Source organism: Buteo buteo, chromosome 12, assembly GCF_964188355.1.
Source record: "Buteo buteo chromosome 12, bButBut1.hap1.1, whole genome shotgun sequence".
Taxonomy (NCBI): Eukaryota; Metazoa; Chordata; class Aves; order Accipitriformes; family Accipitridae; genus Buteo; species Buteo buteo.
Genome location: NC_134182.1, coordinates 29,000,531 through 29,023,477, shown reverse-complemented (window position 1 = coordinate 29,023,477; position 22,947 = coordinate 29,000,531). Strand labels below are relative to the sequence as shown.

General features: G+C 35.9%; 1 protein-coding gene across 5 annotated transcripts in view; it reads right to left on the bottom strand.

The window, feature by feature from the left end:
- Nucleotides 1-22,947, bottom strand: part of CEP170 (centrosomal protein 170) — a 104,757-nt gene that overhangs the window by 19,520 nt on the left and 62,290 nt on the right. For 4 of the 5 annotated variants that reach the window (XM_075043186.1, XM_075043185.1, XM_075043183.1 and 1 more), the window contains exons 10-12: nucleotides 18,791-18,940; nucleotides 12,304-12,430; nucleotides 4,424-6,253 (exon numbers count right to left, since the gene is read on the bottom strand). In XM_075043186.1, the coding sequence (XP_074899287.1) occupies nucleotides 4,424-6,253; nucleotides 12,304-12,430; nucleotides 18,791-18,940 (2,107 nt within the window). The remainder of the gene's footprint in view (nucleotides 1-4,423; nucleotides 6,254-12,303; nucleotides 12,431-18,790; nucleotides 18,941-22,947) is intronic. The other variant, XM_075043187.1, reaches the window with a different exon arrangement.

Here is a 22,947-nt window from a genome sequence, read left to right as displayed (position 1 = left end):
AGTTTCAACATCAGGATCTGGGTCTGGGAGAAGCTTGGATTTCTCTGTGTACAAAATAGTGTTTTATCATGTTAATTCGTATTAAAACATTCAGATTAGAAGCATTATCTTAAATAAAATATATTGATGAGATTAGTCTTAGGTCATCTTTTCCACCCACACTTTTTAGGAAAAGATTCTTAAATTATACATTCAATCAAAAATACTGAATTTTGTAAAAACGTAACATTTCAGAGATACTGACTGAAATGACATCAATAACAATTGTCTACATCGCACCATAAAACCCCTCTACATTTTTTAAGACCATTAAATTTTAAGGCCTTAAAATGTTGTTTATTTATGTACTATCAACGGGGTTCTTATTAATATGGGGAAAAAGTTATTGTAGGCCTAACAGTAAAAATCTCAAACTTGTATGATTCATGACATTTGCACATACATGCTTTTAATTCTATTTATAAATTATGCAGCCCCAAAACGTCATTGCAGTTTATGTAGATTTCTGAAAGCTATCATGCAATTAGTTATCTCAGACACCAAAGACTGTGAATATCAGTACCAATAACTAGAAAATCCTCCAAAACCCTGGCTAAAATAATCAGCAGACAAACCTAATTTGGTGACTACTCTGCGAGAAGTATAATGCGTCGACAACACCTTAAGCTGGCAAGTTTGATGATTTGGACACCATAATCTCACTTCTAAGATTGAGGACAGACTTTATTAAGCATATCCCTTATAAAATACTCTACTCTCATTGATGCATTGTCTTCTCAAGGTTCATCCATTTCAAAGATCCTGAAATTTGGTGCTCAGTAGTGCAATAATACTACGGTACAGTTAATACGGGTTGCTTTCTCTCCATGCTCAAACCTTTTTTTTTTTTTTCCCTCCCAGAGATACCTCAACAGCTTTGATCAACCTATCTGCTAGTTATTTGCAATGAAAGCTAGGCCAGCAAGCCAACAGAGCGGCTGAACACAGCTAGTTGCTCAAGGTTTCTCTTTTCTGACTCAACGCTTAATTTTACAGTTGCAGCTTAGCACTTTTGCACTAGGTCTGATAACATTGTTCTTTTCCCAACACATAGCTCCTTCTGTAACATCATCTTCAGTTTTCCTCTGCAATTGTGAAAAAAGGTCTTTGGTCCTCTCTGTGTTTATTGATCACACTCTACTGTTTGATGATTCCGTGCCTTGATTATATCTTTGATTGCTTGTGCTATAAAATTACTAACTCTGCTTCACATGTCTTCATAGTGTTGTCAGTTACCAAGCCTCCTACCACAGAAACACCCTGGTAATTACTTTAAGGCTGGTAATTCTCATCCAAGATGTTCTATTTATCTGCTTGCCCCTTCACTTACAAGTAAGCAATACTTAACTGTATCAAGGATTAAAAAAGATTCTTGAAATTATGGATTTGCTGACAGCTCTGACAATCTTAATGCTATCATGTTGCAATTCATCCACGTGAAGTACAAGACATTAAAAAAGTCCAGTGACTACATTGTTTTTTGCCCCCTTTTTACAGGCCTGTATGTCTGAACATTGAAAAAGATTTGGGAAATGCAGAAATAATTTCCTCTTTGGTAGACTGCATTTAAGAAGCACGATTCTGCTGCCAATGTTTAGTGATCTACAATGTGGTAATGTTAACTGAACTCTGATGAGAAGACCCATGGAACATTTTTAACACTTCGATAGCAACCAGTCTTCTGGTAAAAGAAAAAAACAACAAACAAAAACAAAACAAACCCTATATTGGTAATAATCATTCATTTTCCAGTCTTTCTAGGTCCAGGGAGAGAAGAAAATACATCACTGTTATGCCTTGATTAAATGTACCCAAAGTAAACCACATTCAAACCGTTGAGGCACTTTGTCAGGCACTTGATTAGTAATTTCCAAAAGTGCTAAAATTAAGTTAATTGTTGACTTTTCTAGGAACAAAACAAAACTCGGGTATTATATGCTTTGGATTGAAAAGCTTCTACTACGTTCCATTTTTATATATTGCATACAAGCAACACATTCTGTTCAAAGATGTTTTAAATCCATTCATCTAAGGATAAAATAATAAATAATATTATTAATAACTTCACTTGTTGGGTAGTAATTAGCATCATTTTATAAGATGCTAATGGGAAAATGGGGGTGTACTGTGTAGTGGCCTATATGTAATAGAAGATTTATATACACACACACACACACACACTCCTATATATAATATAAGATTACAGTACTTTTAAAGCAATTCAGATTTTCCTAAAGTGTACTCTAAATAGTCCAGTAAAAAAATTACACAATAAGCTTACTGACACAGACAAAATCTGGAACTTCAAATCCTAAACAGTCGCAATAATATTCTTTACTTACATAGAAACAAGGCTTGATTTATTTATTAAGCCATGGTTTTGTTTTGAAAGTCTCTGACTGCTTTATTAAGTGCTTTCAGATTTTCGCCTTTACATTGATATAGGCTTCTCCCCGATTTTGATATATAAACTGATAAACCTTTTTATGACAGAAGCTATATTTCTACTACAGATTTTTCCAACAAGGATCTTTTTAAAGTATCTAGCTTATTATGTTGGGATAGCTCATGAGAAGATGACATCTTTTCTCTCTTGAAAACAGAGTATTTTATACAAGCTACAGTAAACTTTGACTGTGTAATGCAAGTAAATGAAATGACCATTAAACAAGGATGACCATGATAGACTAGAAGGCTGGGAAGAGAAAGATACATCCACTCCCCTGAACAGAAGCAGCAAACCACTTCAATGCAGCAACCTGGGAAAAGTTTAAGGAGCATGCAATAGTTCACACAGACACAAACCTCAAAATCCATATATAGTTTTGTGAAAAACACAAGAAGCAGCAAAGTGACAAGTAACAACTGGGGTTTACCTTTTCAAAAATCAGCAATATCGCAATGTGAACTAGTGTTAATTATTAAAGTAAACATATAGAAGCAGTCTTAACTGACACTCTTCCTTGACCTAATGTTGCCACCTTTCAGGCTGCACACATCAATTTAAAACTTTGATTAAAATTGGAAACATTCTACTTTTCCAATGACATCTTATGAGGAAGGACTGAGTTTTTCTCTTACATTTCACCTTTTTTTTTGTATCTTTGTAGACACCCGTTATAATATTAAACAGATTCAACTTTATAGTTCAGTGAACACCTTGTTTGTATCTCTACAGAAATTTCTATTCACCTAATAAATGACAGAGCCAAAAGACACCTGTCTGGAGAATAAACGCTGCTAAGAATCCTAAGAAGGTACATTTATGATACACAAGCAACAAAAGGGCAGTAGGACTGTGGGAAATGTAAATATTACAGATCTTTATATCAACTCTGAATGGGAAGCAGTAAAGGAGACTATATAATCTCAGTTGCAACACACAAGACTGGAAGCTTTTCCATTCATTTTTTCTTAGATTGTGGATTGGCTTCAAATAAGGTCCAGCTGGTAGTATGACAATTCAAAAAGCAAGAGGACGTCAATTTTAGATATTCATTCCACATGTAAGTTCACTTATTTAGAACTACCACATTTTAATTTTGGTTGATTTAATATTGCTTTTGGAAAAAAACTAGCAGCCTTTCACACTGCTTGCACTTAAAGTGTTATGTTAACTTCTAACAGAATAGTAGGTTAAAATTAATCAATTCTATGGATTTTTCCTTCCATACATAAGACAATATTATAGTAAAGGAACTACAACACAGAAGAAGATCAATGTGATTTGGAAATCATGATGAAATCATAAATTGTCATGATTTAGAACAGAGAACAGAAACTACAGCAAGGTAAATGTTTTCATATAAATTACTTAACTTTACAATATTTAGTTAGGTACTGTTTGTGTTTAATATTTCCATTTTTTACTTCATTGTTATTATCCTTCTCAAACAAACTTCACTTTTGTAGTTCTGGAAGCTAATCCTAAATTATAATTATCCTACAGATGCTCAGGGTATACCGCAGGGAATGCTTGCTGTTGAGAATATTTACAAGCCTACCTTACAAATAAATACTCTACCTTCTATGTAGAAAAAAGTGCTGCTGACCTTCTGAACTTCCACTACTACCACTTGAGCAAAGAGATCTCTGCTCTTTTTCTACTAATGCAAATCAGTGTTGCCTTATTTGAATGCCATTCTTTGTTACTGATTTCAAGTTAAAAAAATATCCAAAGAGTTAAAGGATTACAATTTCTTGTCTTTATGATTTTAAGTAAGAAACATCCACAAGCCCTGCCAAGGAAGCCTCTTGCTCCAAAGAGAAAGACTGCATCAATTAAAACTCAACAAATGTTTCATAAGAACTGTTCCTAAAAAACATTTCCACACATGAAAAACACCTAGTATTGTATAAGACTAGTTCAAATAATCTCACATACCTGAGGGAGAATTATGAGCTGAAGCCAAAGACTTGGATTTTGAATCTGAAAGTCGAGAAATGCTATTGGCTCGAGTTCTAGCAGAAACTTTACTACTATCTCCTACTGATGTTAACCTTGCACCACTTCTGATAATAGCTTCTGGGGTACGAGATGAGGCAGTGCTTCTAGTTATTGTTGCTTCAGAATCACTACGTGCTGATAAAGAGCCAAGTCGAGTTCTGCGAGGTTGAGCAAGTAAGTCTATTCTGGAAATACTTCTCCTCCCTGATGGAGGTTTTGACGTAGAACTTGTAGTGGACACTTCGGAAGCCACCGAAGCCTTATCGGCATCAGCAAGCTCACTATCTGAGGCTTCACCAAGCCGTGCTCTGCGCAAAAGAGAAGTCCTTGTAGGACGAGGTCTTGGAAGAGTGGTAGATTTACTAGATTGCCCAAGTGCAGCAGGAGAGGTTTTTGATTTAGCTGACTTTCCTTCCATCTTAGAATGTAAAAGTTCATCTGCTGAAGCAAAAGGAACTCTTCCATGTGATTTGCCAGAGTAGGTTTCCTGGTCAGATGATAAGATATCAGAAATGGCAGAATGAGGTACGCTGGATGTTTGGTCATCATCTGTCAAATCTACTGATGGTTGTCTCATTCTTCCACTGGATTGCACAGTTTTGCGAGCATCAGCTCTAGACCCACCATCTGAAGATCGACTTTTTGTTTTCTTTTCCATCTTTTCTCTGGCACTGGTTGCAGAAGATTTTAAAACATCCTTTGAAGGGGAACCAGACGAACATCTATCTTTATATAAGGTTGTAAAGCTCTTCCGCTTCTGCGTAGATTTTCTTTCAGTGTCACCAGTAACGAGACTGATTGTACTGGCTGTATCTACATCTGATTCTGGTGATATGGAATTATCTCTGTTATAGCTAGGAGTCTCAGGACCTTCATCAGTTTTATTTTCTTCACGCAATTTAGCTTCAAGGAAAGCCATTACAGCTTCTGTGTCTTTTAAAATGAGTGTTGTATCTAGACTGGAATCGGTGTCCATTGAATCACTTCTGTCACGTATCCTGTTTGCAGGTGCTAAAGGGGCAGCAGATCCACTTTGCTTATTAATGTGAGGAATAAGTTCTATAGGTATATTTGTGCTAGGCTTATCTATAGTAAAGCTACCTTGCCTCACTAATGGTTTTGAAGATTCCTTTTTTTCTCCTCCAGATGCTTTAGGACTTTGTCCTTTAATAGTTTCTTCATTTTTTCTTCTTTTTGCCTCACTCTGCACCAATTTAATTTCTGCTTTATCTGTAACATGTCCAGGAGCTTTGTCTTGACTATCTGAAGTTTTGGGTGACATAGCAATCTCTTCCCTACCTTTCTCAACCTGGTTTGTAGCAGGTTTTGCAGAGGATAATTTTGTGGGTGTCCAGTGTCCTTGCTCCTTTCTTTCTTGTTGTTGAATTTTTGCTAAAGCTTGTTTCACCACGGAAGTTTCTCTGCCACTTTCAACTCTCTCTTTACTGGAAGAGCTGGGGAAAGAAAAAACTTTGTCTCCAGTAGCTTTGGGTGAAAGACCATTCATTGTTCTGCTTGACTTAGCTATACTTCTGCCATCAGCATCTGAGGCACGAACTGGAGTTTCTTTCTCCTGAAGTTCAGTGTCTTGCTTTTCACCTATTTCTGATCTCTGATGAGATATAGTTTTTACTTTTGAGCTTTCATTCACTTTCTCCTCTTTGGGAAGCTGTGGAAGTGTTCTTCTCTTTCGTTCACCTTGGCTGGTCATAGAAGCAGCTGAACCAGTGCTTCTGATGGAAATACCAGACTCACTGATGTCTGTGTCTAAAAATGAAAAAGAAAAAAAATATCTGAGAAGTCATTCAATAGCAAGGTAAATAGAAGCATTAAATTCTTAAGGCTGTGTAAGACTAATTGTCATGGTTTAAGCCCAGCCAGCAACTACTGGCAACCACACAGCTGCTCACTCACTCCTTCCTACCCTCAGTGGGATGGGGAAGAGAATCAAAAAATAAAAGTAAATCTTGTTGGTTAAAATAAAGACAGTTTAATAGGGCAGCAAAGGAAGAGAAAATAAATAACAACAACAATAATAATAATAAAAGAATATACAAAAGAAGTGATGCACAATGCAATTGTTCACCACGCACTGACCGATGCCCAGCAGTCCCCAAGCAGTGATTCCTGCCCCCCAGGCCAACTCCCCCCTCAGTTTATATGTTGAGCATGGTGTCACATGGTATGGAATACTCCTTTGGCCAGTTTGGGTCAGCTCTCCTGGCTGTGTCCCCTCCCAACTTCTTGTGCCCCTCCAGCCTTCTCACTGGCTGGGCATGAGAAGCTGAAAAGTCCTTGACTTAGTGTAAGCACTACTTAGCAACAACTAAAAACATCAGTGTGTTATCAACATTATTCTCATACTAAATCCAAAACACAGCACTATACCAGCTACTAGGAAGAAAATTAACTCTATTCCAGCTGAAACCAGGACACTAATAAACCAACATAAAACAAAACTGAAAAAAAGTCAGCAGTCCATCCCTCTGTTCTATGGCAGGATCAATTATACTTCGACAAATACATGTTTAAAAACATTTCACAAGTTCTTAAAAATCTCAGCTGATGGAGATTTGACTACCCCTATAAGCTACCTGGGTAGATAACTCTTAAAATATTTTTCTTATTCTTTAACATCACCTGGACTGTCTCCACTTTAGCCCATTAGTGCCTGTCCTATTCTCATTAGTCATAATTTCCTCTTTACAGGAAAGAATGGAAACACTCCTCTTATTACAGCGTGGAAACTCTGTTTGTGAATTACATTAACTACCTCTGAACTGTAATAAGTTGTACATAACTAGCTATGTTATTTCATTTCACTGTTGCAATACATTTTGTAATAAAACCTGAACAACATCATGTACTAACATAATTCAGAATGGGTATCTCCTGATTGAAAAGATCACATATATCAAAAAAATATTTCTGTATTACTAGAAGCAGAATGTTAAGAGTGTCATACAAAAGAACAGTTCATTGTACACAATCCAAAGTCCTGATACAGAGCACGTGTCTATGAAAGCAATGTCTAAAAGGTTGCAACGGAATTACTGCAATGAACCCTTTCTGGTTTATCACAGAGACATGGCCAGGACAGAAAAAGCCATCTTCCAAAAGTGTACTTTCTAAAACTAGCATATTGCAGAAAAAGGGAAGGAGTAATTTCAGAAGCAGGGTAAGACTGCAAAGATAGAACAAAATCCCCTCCTCCTGCTCTGCTGTAAACAGGCAGAATTTCTTCCCAAACATGGATAATTTTGGTTGTGATTGAACAATCGCCTGTTTGTGTGGCATCTTTGGCTAATTACTACCTTGCTGACACTCTGTGACTGTATACTGGGAAAGGGGGCACTTCATGAACATTTGTGTCATTCTTGCAGAGGGACTATGATATTTTTTCCTGCTTCATTGTAATTTCAGTAGATACGTTCCATAATATGGGCTAGGATCACTCTCATGTAAAAAGGAAAGTTTTCATCGATAGAAGAATTTGAGCTACGTAAGATAGGCTCTCTCCGAAATCACTCTTTTAGCCAGCTGTGTACACCAGGACCCTATATATGAATGTAGAGTTTTTATGCTCTCACAGTAGGTTAAAATAGGTACACAACAAATCACTGTTATAGCAGCACACCATTATGATGGGGAGGGGAAAGCAAGTCTTAAATTCCTGAACACATTCAGCACCAGATTTCAAAGCTACTGAATAGAGTAAGATCCCCCCCTTGCCTGTTCCACAGCTCAAGGTCTTGAGACCTCCCCTCAAGAAAGAGGCTGCAGTGCTGGGAGACGCTCTTCCAGCAGTATTGAAAAGTCCTACCCATGAAGAAAGAACTTACTATGGTCGAGAAAGCAAAAAGAATGCTTTTAACCCATAGAAGACACTGTAGTATAGAAATATACAGAAGTATAAAAAGCCTCAAAAGAATGAGTAGTACTGCTAAAGCACTTTCATTGAATTCTTACTGGATATAGAATGCTCTTTAGGCAGAAAAATATGACCATCCCATGAACTGTTGCAAGGAATAACTGATGATCAATACCCCCATTTTAGAACCAAACTTTATTTTTCCACAGTGATGACTCTGCTCTCCTTGCCCATTTAACAAACATAGCAGTTGTGCTGTCAGAAACCAGCCTTTACTACTCAGAGAGAATATGAATTGCTCTATGAATTGCTCTGACTTCAAATGTTTGGACAGAAAATAATTCTTTTTGCAATTTCATTTGCCAGTTGTTGCAATATAACGTGACATACTTACTAACACACATCTGTCAATTCACTTTGCACCAGGAGAGATGTATAAACAATTGCTCTGCATACCCTGTTGGGATCTTTCTGTCAAGGCTAGCCACCAACATTTATTTTCCAGGAATATAAACTGGAGTATAGGGCTTCCCTCTCTGCAAGAATTCTCTAAGCACTTAATTGATTATCAACAATCATACCATACGTATATAGTTGTCTATAATGTACAGTGGTACACATCTGCTATTTTCTACCTGAGCTCTTCAATCTTTCTTTTCTCTTTGCACAGTGTCACACCTTTGATGAAGAATGCAAAATGACTCACACCTTTTTTTGTATAATCTGTGTTAGGACACTCATTTGAGAAGCAGGAGGTATCTCTGAAATCTAAGCAAGGTTTTCTAATTCCTGGACTATTTTCCTTGGAAATTATAAAAAAATGGAAGGTTCAATGAAAAATCAATGTGATTGCTATCTGTGAAGATTGACTTCTCTAAGACATACCTACCAGACCAAATCTTTTACATATATTTAGGCACGTAACTTGCTTCTTAGTGGATTTCAAACAGTCTTTGGTAGAAGAAAAGCGTGGAGTTGTTCAGCACTGTCTTTGGCTATACATGTTATGTGAAGTTTAACTACCAAGATTTCTAAAGAAAATACAGGCATCTAAGTCAACAAGACAGATTTTGTGAATTGGTCTTTGGACATACATATCAAATTGCATTTTCATTACATCTTTGATGCTTGAATGCTTTCTGGATTTCTCCTTAAGTATTTTAGAATTCTTGCAGTATGGATATGCACTACACAGTAGTTGCTTCACTTAAATCATAAAGTTCTTATAACGGTAAAAGAAGCATTCATCTCTGAAGAAGATCCTAGTTAGAGTCCCATCTGAAAGTGACAGTTTAAAACAATATAAAACCCCCCCAAAACCCCAAGCCCCTGATTAACCACCCAAAGGATCAGTCTTGAGAGTTCTGATTTTAAGTGCCCTGTACGTATACCCGATCCTTCCAAATAGTGCAAAATTTGTTTCCATTATTCTATATACAAGGTAAACCAGGTAATTTTATTTCCCCCCCTTCCATCTCCTTTGACTTTTAGTATACTATGCAAAGTTCAACTGCTATGAGGGGTGGAAAAGCTACTATAGAAGCAGCAGTTACTGATAAGAATTCTTCCATGCATTGATACAGAAGTCTGCATTGTGCAACATCAAAAGTAAAATTTCTTTGTAAACTTCCCCAAAAAGTAAAATGAGACTGTGAAGTTGGAATGTATTTTATTGCTTGCTTTACTAAATGGCCTCACCTTCTATGAATTTAAAACCACGTGAACTTACTTCAAAAAGTAAATTATCAGAAAAATAACTGTATTTGATAAACCAGTTAATTAAACATGCTTACATACACTTTCATCTGCTGAATATGAACCCAAATAGAAATTCAGTTACTAATCAATACATAACAGCAGCTTCATTTTGGAAGAAATTTCCAATAATATTTCAATTTAATCTTTTTTTTTTTAAAGTAGTCAAGTTATTTATTCAACTTTAGAATTAAAAGTCATGTTCTTTCTTATCCTTTCACTGTGCCAGAATAATATACAGAATTAAAGCTAAACTCTTTTGTGAAGAAGCTAAATGGCTTTTTTCCAGTAAAGAATAAATTGTACAGGTAAGACCTACATACAGAACATAGCAAGTATCTGAATTAATTTATTAGTGTTATCTAAAATCCGAGGGCAATAAAATAAATATATCACAAATCCACTTAGGAAATGTATTTATTAATTACAACTAAGTTAAGGTGTTGTAGGAGAAATAGAGGGAATTTGAAAGAAAAAAAATATAATTATCATCTATGGGATTCAAGGTTGAGCAGTTCAGACAATGGTTCAGTTCATCTAACCTGGGCTGGGAACAAAGAGAGTTATCTAAACTTACCAAGAAACCTAAAATTTGGGCAGAAAAATATGGAAAACATAATTATTGGGTTTTTGCCACCCCCTCTTTATTTTTTTAAACATGTCATATGGAATTGATAAACACTTCAGAGAAATCTCTATCACTATGCTTTTACACTGGTCTGAGGACCTGAGGAAGGTGGCTGGGGAAAAAACAGCAAAAAACCCAAAGAACTTAGTAATAGGCTTTTTTTTTTTTTTTCTGCAGAAGGCCTGACTGCTGGGCAGAGTGCTGGGACAAGGTTTGCAGTTAAGCAGCAAGAGAATCACATGGTTCCACTCTGAAAGCAGTAAAGACTTCGTTTTGTCAGTTGAAAAAGCAGTCTTCTGAGAGACTAACTTATAGGTCAAAGACGTAGCTGGCTCTGAAATTGTAACAGACATGGATTCTTGAAAATCTGAAGAATGTCAGCAGCTATAACAATAAAAGTAGAGAACAGACATTACACTTGTGCATGTAACTCTGGGGAAAAAAGAAAGAAAAAAAATCCGACCTAGAACACTGCTCAGAACTATAGAAAAAATAGTTTATTCTACTCACCAATGTCTAACGAGGTTATTTGGCATGTTCTGTAGACGGTAGTATATCTTCTGAAGTGGTGTACACAGAAGAGCATTTCTACTTCTAAACCACATTTTTTCCCCTAACCTTTTAAACTTTGTTTTGATGCTGAAAACTTCAAAGTCAGCTGGAATAAGAGGAAATACTGGAATTGCAGGACAAAAACATCTCTCGAGTAGACGACTGATGATTAGTTACTTCTTGATCACTAAACAGCATATCACTTTCAGAATATGAAGCATTCATTAATATGACATCCCTTTGTAGTTACCAGTCAATTTTGTAATGAAGAGAGAGCTACATTAACTCCACCTCAATACACAACTACCAGCGTAAGAACTACACTAGAATTCTGTGTTAAATCATCATCTCTAAGGTGAAATTGAGAGGAAGAAAAACAGCAGATGAGAAGTAAAGTAAGGTAAGCAACTCCTTTATAGCCAAGAGTGTAGATCTTAAAGAACCAACCGTTTACAATAAGAAATGTGAATAGTTTAACTAAGGAGAGACATAGCCCAAACATCTGCCACTCACAAGGAAGGGAGATAAAAGTTGTTCATTGCTAAGAAGGTTTCTATTGTTTTCAAGAAACATAGGGTTTTTTTGTTTCCAAGATAAGGAAGGATGCTATGCTTCAGCTGAATAACAACTGAGTAATGAAGTCTCAAGCTGGACTGTTTAACTATTAATCCACTAAAGCAGTGGATTTTGGGGTCAGTATTGAGAAGAATGTAAGGAAAGAAACATACTATGCACACCAACCCAAAGTGCATTCAAGTGAACATTTCTTTAATATTAAACAGGTTTTGTATTTTTTGTTTTAGTTATTCAGTTTAATATTGGCACTCTTCTGCCATGCCAAACAACACTACCGTTGAGCTCATCTTTATGCTGTTTCTTTTCAATAACACGAACAAATTTCCGGTGAAGATGAGGTACCAAGAGTAAGAAAGCTGCTTATGTAGATACCCAATCGTTCTTTTCTCCCTTTCATAGGTTTCTTCAAATTATAATAAGAACAGCTTTTAATACCGTTTTCTAATGGAGCAGGCACAGATGACTCCAATCTGATGTCATCTTGGTCATGACGTGTGTGATTAGCAGCCAAACTGGCCCATTGTGATACCCAACGTTTACTTCCAGGGGCAGTAGAACTTTCCTAAAGAAGAAAAAAAGCAGAAGAAAAATTACAACTGTTTGATAAAAAACATGTCCTCTTTCCAGGTTTTTCCTGAACAGAGATGTCAGACACTATTTTCCTGGAGAAAACTGAAAAAGGAGTTTACCTCACTAAATTTTAGAGTTACCAGCTTTAGAATGGCAAACAAATAAATAAACAAAATCTATATAGTTGCAGAATCGGTACAGAATAAACAGCTTTTCCTAGTGCAGTACACTTCTAAACATCAGGACCTATATAAAATATACTATAACATGTGCTAGTTTTAAAAGCAGGTTATTTCAGTCCTCAGCTCAGAAGGGTAGGAAAAAAACATGGGGTGTAGGTGTTCAAAAATTAAAAACGTGCTTCAAGACGAGAAAGTGACATTTTACCAGTTTAGAAGACCCTCTTGTTCAGAAGAAATATTGTATATACTTCATTACAGAAAGACTACCTTAAGGACTGAAAGAGTAAGATAACTTGTGATGGAAAGGAAGGAAGATCAGATTATTTGTTTGGCCTAAACAAAAAAAGAGAAGCAAAGATTAGTTTTAAACTGCTCTACTGGGTAACAGTAAAGTCAATGTAATCAGTATCTGATCATTTTTTGCAGCTGACTTAGAATGGAAATTAATTTACTTTCTTGACAATAAGCCTTTTGAAACCTTGAACATTTTTAAAATGTAAAAAATTAAACCATCGTTTTATGTTGTGTTGTTATCGTATCTTAAGTTCCCGCCCTCCCCCCAAACTAACTTCTAAATACAATGCCATATAACTGCTTTATCCAATATATCATAGCCTCTCTTGCTCACGTGTCCAAAAAACCACAGCAGACAACTGTCGATGCATGTATATGCACACATGCACGCACAAACACAGCATACAGTTGTCAAAGGCTTTATAGAAGTTTACACTTACACACAATAATTTATTGGATTCAAAAGACAAAGCACTGCAAATGACAGAAGTCACTGACTACAGTTACAAAGGAGTTACGTAACCATAGACAAGTCAAACGAGAAATCACAATTCAAGATCAGAAAAAGAGATGGGAAGGACACAGATACCAGTAACTTGCTTAATAAGGAAATTTGTTGGGACTATTTCAAAGGTTGGCTGAAGCTCTGCTGCCTGTTCAAATTCTGGCACTTCTATTCAAAACACTGATTTTTGCCTAATGCCTTGGCAACTCTGGGATTCTAGTCTTTGACCAGAAACCAACTCTAAATTTTATAAAATTTACTTAGCGGAAATGGAATGGTGAACAATGTCATCTAGTATATGATCTCTTCTTTGAAATCAAAAGTTACTCAGGCATTTGAGAAGACTTCAATTTATGATCTTGAATTTCTCCTGATGAAATGGATGACCCTAATTAATGCAAACAAGTGCAACTTCACGAATCTCTTTCAGAATACAATGAATGTAGTAAGTCAGAGATGCTCCAAATAATTTGTTTGAACTATTATTCAAATTTCCACATTATAAATTCATTTCTTAGAATCAAAATGTTACAAAATTGAAGTCTAATAACTGAAAAGGAAGGCAATTCAATGTTTCTGTTATTTATGGACATTTCTGAACACAATGCAAGGAAAAGGGTGCTAGAAAGAATATTACCAAGAACCCATGCAAAAATGTACAGCATTTATGCATTGACAGCTACTGCTGAAGCCTCATTTTTCTTTCATATCTCTTTCTTTTCTCTATTTCCTGTCTGTACTAGTGAACTTCCATCTTTAATAAAACACTTAATTACAGCCAAAATCAAATATGATAGACATCTCAATTATCTTTGCTATAGAAAACTCCAACTAGTTCCTAGTGAACCACCTAAGCAATTCCAGAGATACAGATATGATACGTATCGGAAATCTGAATTCCACTTCAAAATAGAGAAATATATTAAGACTTTGCAGATTAACTATAATAAAGCAGCATGATAAATTTTCTCTGAAAGTAATTACGCTGCCACAAAAACATTTTCTACATAGCAGTGGATGTAAACGTGTTTTGCCCACTCTGTATATACAAGCACAAACAACACAGCTATGAAAAGCAGTTTCTTTTGACAGTAGTTTGAGCACATCCAAAAGGTGAAAGGTTTATAAAACTCACATTTAAAAAGTCACATTCAGATATCCTAATGTTCTTCCTGTAATCCATATCAATTTGCATCCTACAGCCTCTCAAGTAAGCAATCCTCCAAATCGCCTCTCGAATACCAAAAGAAATTCCCTAGTATTTCAGAAAAGCTGGGTTTATGTAAGAGATACCAGCCTTTTAACTTCGTCTTAAATGTGCTTTCCCTTATGCTTATCACATATACAAACTAAATTGGAGTAACAGATCTTCAGAAAATGTACCAATGGATTTCTGTGAATTTATTATTCAGACTGAAGATTTGGGGCTTCAGGATCTACATCTGACCCCTCCCCCCCATGACACATGGAAGCATCTCCAATACTTGACATTTCAGAGCAGAATCTTATTTTTTAAAAAATAAATTTCAATAAGCTGAATAAAAAAAAAAAATCGTCTCTTCAGACACATACTCCAGTCATCCAGTCATCTCATGTTGTAAGAATCATATTATGCCATCCTTTCATAAATTGAAGTGGCATCTTAAAAGCAGCTCTTTTAGTCCCTCCCCACTCTACCTGCTTCAGAACCACACTCCTCCAGGGGTGATGATCTTTTTAAGTATTTCCATACTTACTTTATTTAGAGCCAATGACTTCACATTTGTTCCTGGAACAACACTGACATCTATCTCAAATAGTTCTTTTTCCTTCTGTTGCATTTACTCCACTTATACAGCAAAACCCAGCAATTGTACCCATCTCAGCTACTACTTTGCTAAACTAAATTAATTGTATCAATCTGTTCTTGTAAGGTAAATCTCCATTCCCTTAATAATCTGAATAGACCTCTTTGTACCTTCTCTAGTCTTGTATTTACACTTCTTCACCAAGAATGGTAACAATTCTAGGGCTAGTATTTCAGAGGAATTTTCACCAACACCTTCTACCATGGCAACAACACTGCCCTTTTCTTCTGGCAATACATTTTCCAGGGTATAAAAGGGTCATATTTGCCTTTTCACAGCCATATGACACTGGTGACACAATCATCCTACGTTTCAGTATAGCATTTAAATTCAAACAAAAAGTAAGTATCAAACTTCAGACTGAATGGTTTGCTCTACAGAAGGACAGGAAATTAGTCTAATTAGAGAGGACAAACAAAAGGAAACACAGCCTCTAAATACACACAGCAGCTCTGCACTTCTAAGAAGCTATATAGCAAATATTTACATGAATGAAGTTATTCAGTATTCAGAATGTCAACAGTATTACTTATTTTATCTTCAGTGGGAAAGACGTGAAACGGGCATTCAAAACAGGAAAAGGAACATTGTAGTCAATGGCACTGATGACCTTGCAGATGCAGAACCAGGTTTCTAACTGTGCTGCAGTCTCAACAAGAAATTAAAAAAACCCAAACCCACAAATCAAACAAAAACCCAGTATGTCCTTAAGAAGCACATCAAAGACAATGTTGATAAACCATGTACATTATTTAAGAACTGTGGTTAGTATAGATAACTGACCACTGAACATTAAATGGAAGCTGGATGGATAAATCATAGCCCAAATGTCTGCAGTATTTTTGTTAATTGAGCACACATCGTAAGAATAAATAACAACAACAACAATAATATTCTCTTTGTTCTCTATCTTATATAATTTTTGTTCTTAAATCACACTTACCTTGGTTGGCAAGTGGCAGCTTATAATATAGAAAATAAAAGCATTTAAATATTTTAAAGAGATTAATTTAGTATTTTTACTGGCTATCTATAATCACTGAAAAGGCAAGAACCAGTGCATGCAGGCTCAATCCAACTGTCAGACATTCACTCTGCATTTTATTTAGTCTCATGACATACACTACTCCGAAGTACCAAAGCTTGTCATATCAAAGGAAAAGCTGTGAATTTCTTTACAAGACAAGCAGTTTTTTAGGTCCTTTCCAAGCATGTGATTCATGATACTTCACAAGCCCTGTAAAGTTAAGATATTTGAGTTCAGAATAATCTTTCAATCCCCAAATTGTTTTTATAAAATCTTCATAATTTCCCAAGCCATCTTTGCCATATTCCTGAATTGAAATCTCTTAAATTTTTATTCTCTGCTTTTTCTATGTCAATCGTGTTCTGAATTTGCCTCATTCTGCTAAATCATCCATAGTTACAACTGTGATGGGCAGCTGGAACAAGGTTCACCCACAATCTGAGTGGATGCAAGCCTGGAACACTGAGCTACCCTGAGGTTCCTGACTATTTAGCCAAGATCTTCAATAAGGTTTATTAACTTATGATCTGCAGCTCAGTAATGCAGTAAGTCTTCCAAAAACCACAAGCAGAAAAGCTTGTATATAATGAGAACATGATACCCATATACTTTACAAATCAAACACATTTGCCTCTCCCTTTCCTAAGGATAAAACAGAGCATAAGTTTTGGTAATAAGACTTTAAATATTACAGTCTTCTCTCAATAGTTATCCTCATAATTATTTTCCCATTATGATACTACAAAACACACCTTTATTTTTCTGAATCCGCTTCTTTTACTTCTACATACGTATCAACTGACTTCTGTTTTTAACTCTCTCCTAAGTTTTTTTCCGTCTTCATCTGTCTTCAACTCTTCTTACGCTAATTCTTGCTATATCTACATTGCTTATGTCAGTTTTGATCCTTTACCTACCGAACAATTTTCCTTTTTTCCCCTATAATGCCTCGTAATAATCTTGTAAATTAAGACTATGCCAAATAACCCATTCCCTTCCCAATATATGAAGACCTTTTCATTCAGCAAAGCATCCACAGTAATAAAAAGGCATCATTCTTGTAATTTCAACCTAAATCAAAGCAAGTTTTAGTATGCTATTGCCAGAAGGATTCTTAAACCTGCCCTATAATTGCAGAAGTCTCAGTCTTCTAAAATCAAGCCCTGTTATTTGTAAAATATGACACCTGAAAAGCTCAATTATGTTTATAAAATAAATCATACATTCTTCTGCTGCTTATGAAATCACAGAAATGGGAAAAATATAAATACTTTAAATAATCTTGAAAACTGGTATGGTACAAGAGAGCTGAATTCTGCAAAAGGCATGAAAAAGAAGAGAGGGAAAGACTGTGGTTACAGATACTTGCAAAGAAGTAAGATGAAAGGCAAAGTGTGTTGAATTCTTCCACACAATATGCTCGTGCTGTATGCCAATAATACTTGAAGCAGTAACCTTAGAGAAACTATTCAAAGATACTAATCTAGATACACTAAGTATGTTACTGTATCAAGACTGCATAGTAGCTAAAATATGACCATGATAAAGAACACCTTCTCTAGGGAAACAAATTCCTAGATACTAAAACCCATGTATTTGCAGGGCAGGCACACAAAGTCACACTTTAAGCTCTTGATATATTCCAGAAAATTTGCTTATTTAAAGTTTGCTAATTTACAGGATCATACTTCAGAAACAGTTTGCCATGGTAAGCAGAAGTATGGTGTGCTTTGTTACTGTTACCATATTAATTCTGCTCCAGTGTAAGCCTGTTCTGTTCCCAACACATTTCAAGTTACAGTTTATCCCTCACAACCATACCAGAATGCCTCCCAAGATTTCAATATGAAATATGATTAACATCTAGCTTGTGTGCATGTTCTGAGTCATATGTAAAGAACAGCATTTTCCTTTGCCTAATCTTTCACCAGCTGATTAAATTATACTGCTTCTGAGGCAACTAACGTAAGTGACTCCTCATGAGTGGCATCTCGCTTGAGAACTCAAACCGTGAATGTAAAAACATGAAGTCCTCTGGCTTGGGGAAAAAACCTGAAATGTATTATCCACCATTTCTTCCCTAGCTGACTTTGTATCGCACATTAAATGCATACACCTTATTTCTGAAGTTTAATATAGTTACTTGCTTTGGGCTATAAAACATAATCAGCTTTTCCTCAGTTCTGCTGCATAACTTACAATAAGCGTATACTGTGCAAGTGTATGTTGCAAGAAAGCTCCTGCTACATTTCCAACACACTGGTGTTAGTGCACTTAGAAAGGTAGCAAAATTTAAAACACCTTCACAATTTAATGTGGCTCTCTCTGACAGAGAAGTTTTGATAATGCAATAAAGGCCTAAGAAAAATGAAATACTTATAGATCGAGCTAATGTTTTCTAGGCAAGGCTTTGTTTGCTGTTTAACACTTACTGGTCAGTTATTAGTGCTCTCTCTTATTGGAAGAAAAAAGAAGACCATCAAAAATTAAATTCTACCTCTGTGTCAAGAAATCCAGTTGTACTCAGTGGTCTTTTTTCTTCCAGCACTACTGTAGCAGAACTTATAGCCCAATCTTTTACTAAATCTTTCTGGTTCTCGTTGATAACAGGCCTATTATAATCCTGGCTGTCATCCACTCCAAATACCTGAAAATGAAACAAACCATTACATACATTAACCCAATACCATCCTGATACAATGTTCAATGTTAATGGATGGATGGTGGCATGCTGGAGAGTGAGTTTAAACAGGTTGTTGTATTATGCTTATCTGTCATCTTGGTGAAATCTACAAATTAAACAGAAGAAATATCTACAGCAATTCAAAAAAGAGCAGAAGTCTATGTCAACACTGTGAAAATTCAAGGAACTGCTAGTTGGAATGGTCAGATATGAAAAAATGACACTGATGAAAAAAACAAAAGGTAAAGGCAAAATCATTACAAAAATCATTTTACAGTCCATTTCCCAATCAAGGAAAAACCCCAGTAACTGGAACACCAAATTTTCAGATTTTTGCTATTATCTAGTGAAAACAAGAAATACAAATGCTTAGATCTGCTACTAATATGCTTGTTGAATTATTTCTCTAATCCAAACAAAATTTCAGTTTTTCATTTGTTAGGGACTTAGCAGATGTTAGAAGTCCACCAGGTCTCACAAACCATGCAGACTCATCTCATTCAAGATGTGACTTGCCATAGTTCTACTACACTGTTTCTTACTGATGCTTGTATTAATCCCTTCCACTTGTGATAGAGTAATTTTCCCATGACTTTTTAAAACATTACTCAAAGAAAAACACTCGAAAAATGTTATTACCACAGCAATTTAGTAATAAGGACTTAAGCAGGAGAGCCAGCATATTGCCTGTCAAATTTCTCATGAGTCATAGATACTAAGGAATATGAATTGCCTTCAGAATTGATGTATACTTCAAAGGTATTTTAGAGAATATTTTGTATCTTGGAAACATATAATTTACAGAATTTATAAATTTTTGCCTAAGAAATAAATTCATTACTACTAAGGACTTGGAGATTAAAAAAATTTACAGAATAAAAATGGAACACTCCCCCCCCCCCCCCATTAAAATTGGCTGCTAAAAAGAAACTGTTAGCATCAAAAATTGTTTTGTCTTAGAGAAAGACAAACAAAAAGGGAAGAAGGAAATGACCTTGACAGATGCTATCATCTTGTAAAAAACACTACTAGTGAAAAAGAGGAAAAGATATACAGAATTACTTTTTCCCCCAAAACTGTTTTGTAATTCAGTTTTGCACAGCAAAGCTAGAGGACTAGTTTATTAAAATTCTGAACAAGGTTAGTGTTTTTAAAATAGATTCACCACTAGATGGCCACAAACCATAATTTTTTTTAGTGTCTGAGAAGCAGATGAAGGGAAAAAAAAAAAAAGTTAGGCACCCTGTCATTCAACTGCTGCTTATGATCTACTGTGTCCAGAAAGATGTTGCTATAGCATTTATACATTTATAACTGAGGAAGCTTTTTCAAAAGCATTGGATTTGCATTTTGCTCTCGTGCATAAAGCCTGCTTTCTGCAGTTCTAAAACTGAGGCAATGCTCCCTAATTTTCAGTTAATACATAAATCATGTCTAGATGTACTTATGCACTATTTGCTTAAGAGTATTTCATAAATTTCTTTTCTTAGAAATAAGTATGATACAACTTACATTTTCTCTTTAATGATATACTTTTGATTTGTACAGTTGTAGCAATTTTTGAGGATAGAAACCAGTTATCTTTCACTACCTCCCTCCTTTGAATATATCGCTACTCTGCAGCCACTTTTTTCCTTGTTTAACGTAGTTCCATTGATTACAGAGTTTTACATTTTCTTTTAAATGAAAGGAAATTCTGATTTTATTGCATAAGCACCTGAAGGAAAATATTAATTCAACACTTCCATATCTAATCAGGACTACAGGACTAAATTGCTGCCTGTAAATTGCTTCATATTATCTGGTGGCACATTCATTTACCATGTCAAATTTCTTGTATCACAAACAACAGCTCCTGAGGCTTCTTTCTTTCAGTCCTACCTTTTCTAGTACTGAAGTCCTACTTAAGCAAATTTTATTATTCTTCTTCTATTACTGAAATTACTGCAAAACCAAATTTGAATATTGCCTGTTTCTTCTGTGAAAGGTAATAGCAGCAGCAATAAGACCCAAGGAATAGATTTACCTCCTAGTACTACTCTTACTGCTCCCTCTGTATATATAGTGGGGATATCATAGGCAGGAAAAGATATGCAAAATATTTGGGGACACTATTATTAGAAATAAAAGGAAAGCATCTCTTTCAGTAAATGTGTATTTTTGCACTACACATTCATTCTACATGTAGGAGCACTGGTAAGTGCATGCACCCGCCCTGTCTTAAGTTCCATCGCTACACAACTGTAAAGCTCCTCTTCTCAGCAAGAAAGAAGATTCCACCAAGCGTGATCTAGCCCAAAGACTAAATTTCAGAACTGTGATATATGAAAACCCTTTGAAAACAATGCCATTAATACATAATTAAAAATTTAAATATGAAAACTATGCAAAAGATATAACAAATCATGTTTAGTATTTGACAAAATTTAGAACATCACTTACACACCTGTCATACATCTGCAGAAAATTAATACTATCAGAATTTCAGGATTAACCAATCCACTTAATACTGTTCACCAAATAATGAGAATATACCCTCAACAGAAACAGCCATGGAATAACCTGAAGGTTTCTGCTGGAAATCGTGTCTCTGACGTTTAGAAAAATGCAATTTGTATTTCATGGGTTGCTATGATAAGGTATGTCTACAAACAGTGGGCTATTGTGACTGAAGCCTTAATGGAGAAAGACCTGTATCTTCCTACAAAGACTGAATGACATTATTCAAGGCTTCCAATTCTTCAGATGTTTCTGTTCTTCAAATATCTTCATGATTTTAAAGTCATTTAAGGAAGATATTAATGCTGGTTTTTAAACAGATGTCATTTAAAAATGAAACTACCAGAGAAAGATTATTTCTAAGCTAACAGCTTCCTATAAGCAATCATTCTGGAAAGTTAGTTTTCTGCCCTGCTCTGCCCTATTACTGTTTATTTTTATGAAATTATATTTTAGCAGAAAGAGTAGATTATTTCATAAAGCTACAAAACAAAACCCAGGATAATAATTTTCACAGAATCCGTGAAATCTGACTGACGGGGAAAAAATCTAGGCACTGCACCAATCTGCTTCATGACATGGGGTTCCTGCAGGGTCTCTGCCACAGAGCTGTAATGGTGGAACTGTCAGAAACGTATAAACTGTGGTGGTGGCGTTTAAGAATAGCTACTTTATTGTTAAGAAGCATGAAGCAATTTCCCTTGCAAATCAGGACATTTCGAATGGCAGGGGAATGACAACAATATTGTTGTAGAAAGCCAAGCCCCATTTGTGAAATGTAGTCAACATAATTTTGTTTGACCTGCAATCAAGTTGACCTCTTAAGCAAATGGATTAACAGGGGATAGTCAGACTGCATCCAGTACTGGTCACCCCACTACATGAGAGACATTGTCTAACTGGAGGGAGCTTAGCAGGGGCCACCAAGATGGTCAAGGCTGGAGCACTTTTCCCTGGGGGGAGAGTCTGGAGAAGCTGGGCTTGATTAGTCTGGAAAAGGGAAGGCTTTGTGGGTGCCTAACAGCAGCCCCCCAGTACCTACTGGGAGCACGTCAAGATGACATCCAGGTTCTTCACAGTGATGCATGGCAGGAGGACAAGTTGAAACAAGAGAGGTTCAGACAGGATATAAAGAAAAGCTTTTTCACTCTGAGGACAGCCAAGCAAGGTTGCCTAGTCTCTGTCCCTGTAGGGTGCGAAGACCCAGATGGATAAAGTCCTGGGCAACCTGTCTGACCTCAAAGCTGACCCTGCTTTGAGCAGGGCGTTGGACTACAGACCTCCTAAGGTCCTTTCCAGCTTATGTGATCCTATGATCCTTAATATCCTAGATAATAACTTAGCACCTCAGGTCAGCCTTCTAGCTCAAAGAGTCAGTCTTGAGAAAGCCCAAAGGGAAATCCAATAATTTCTCAACTACGGAACTGCTAACACTATGGCCGACATGATGAAGTCTTGTAAATCAGCAGGAA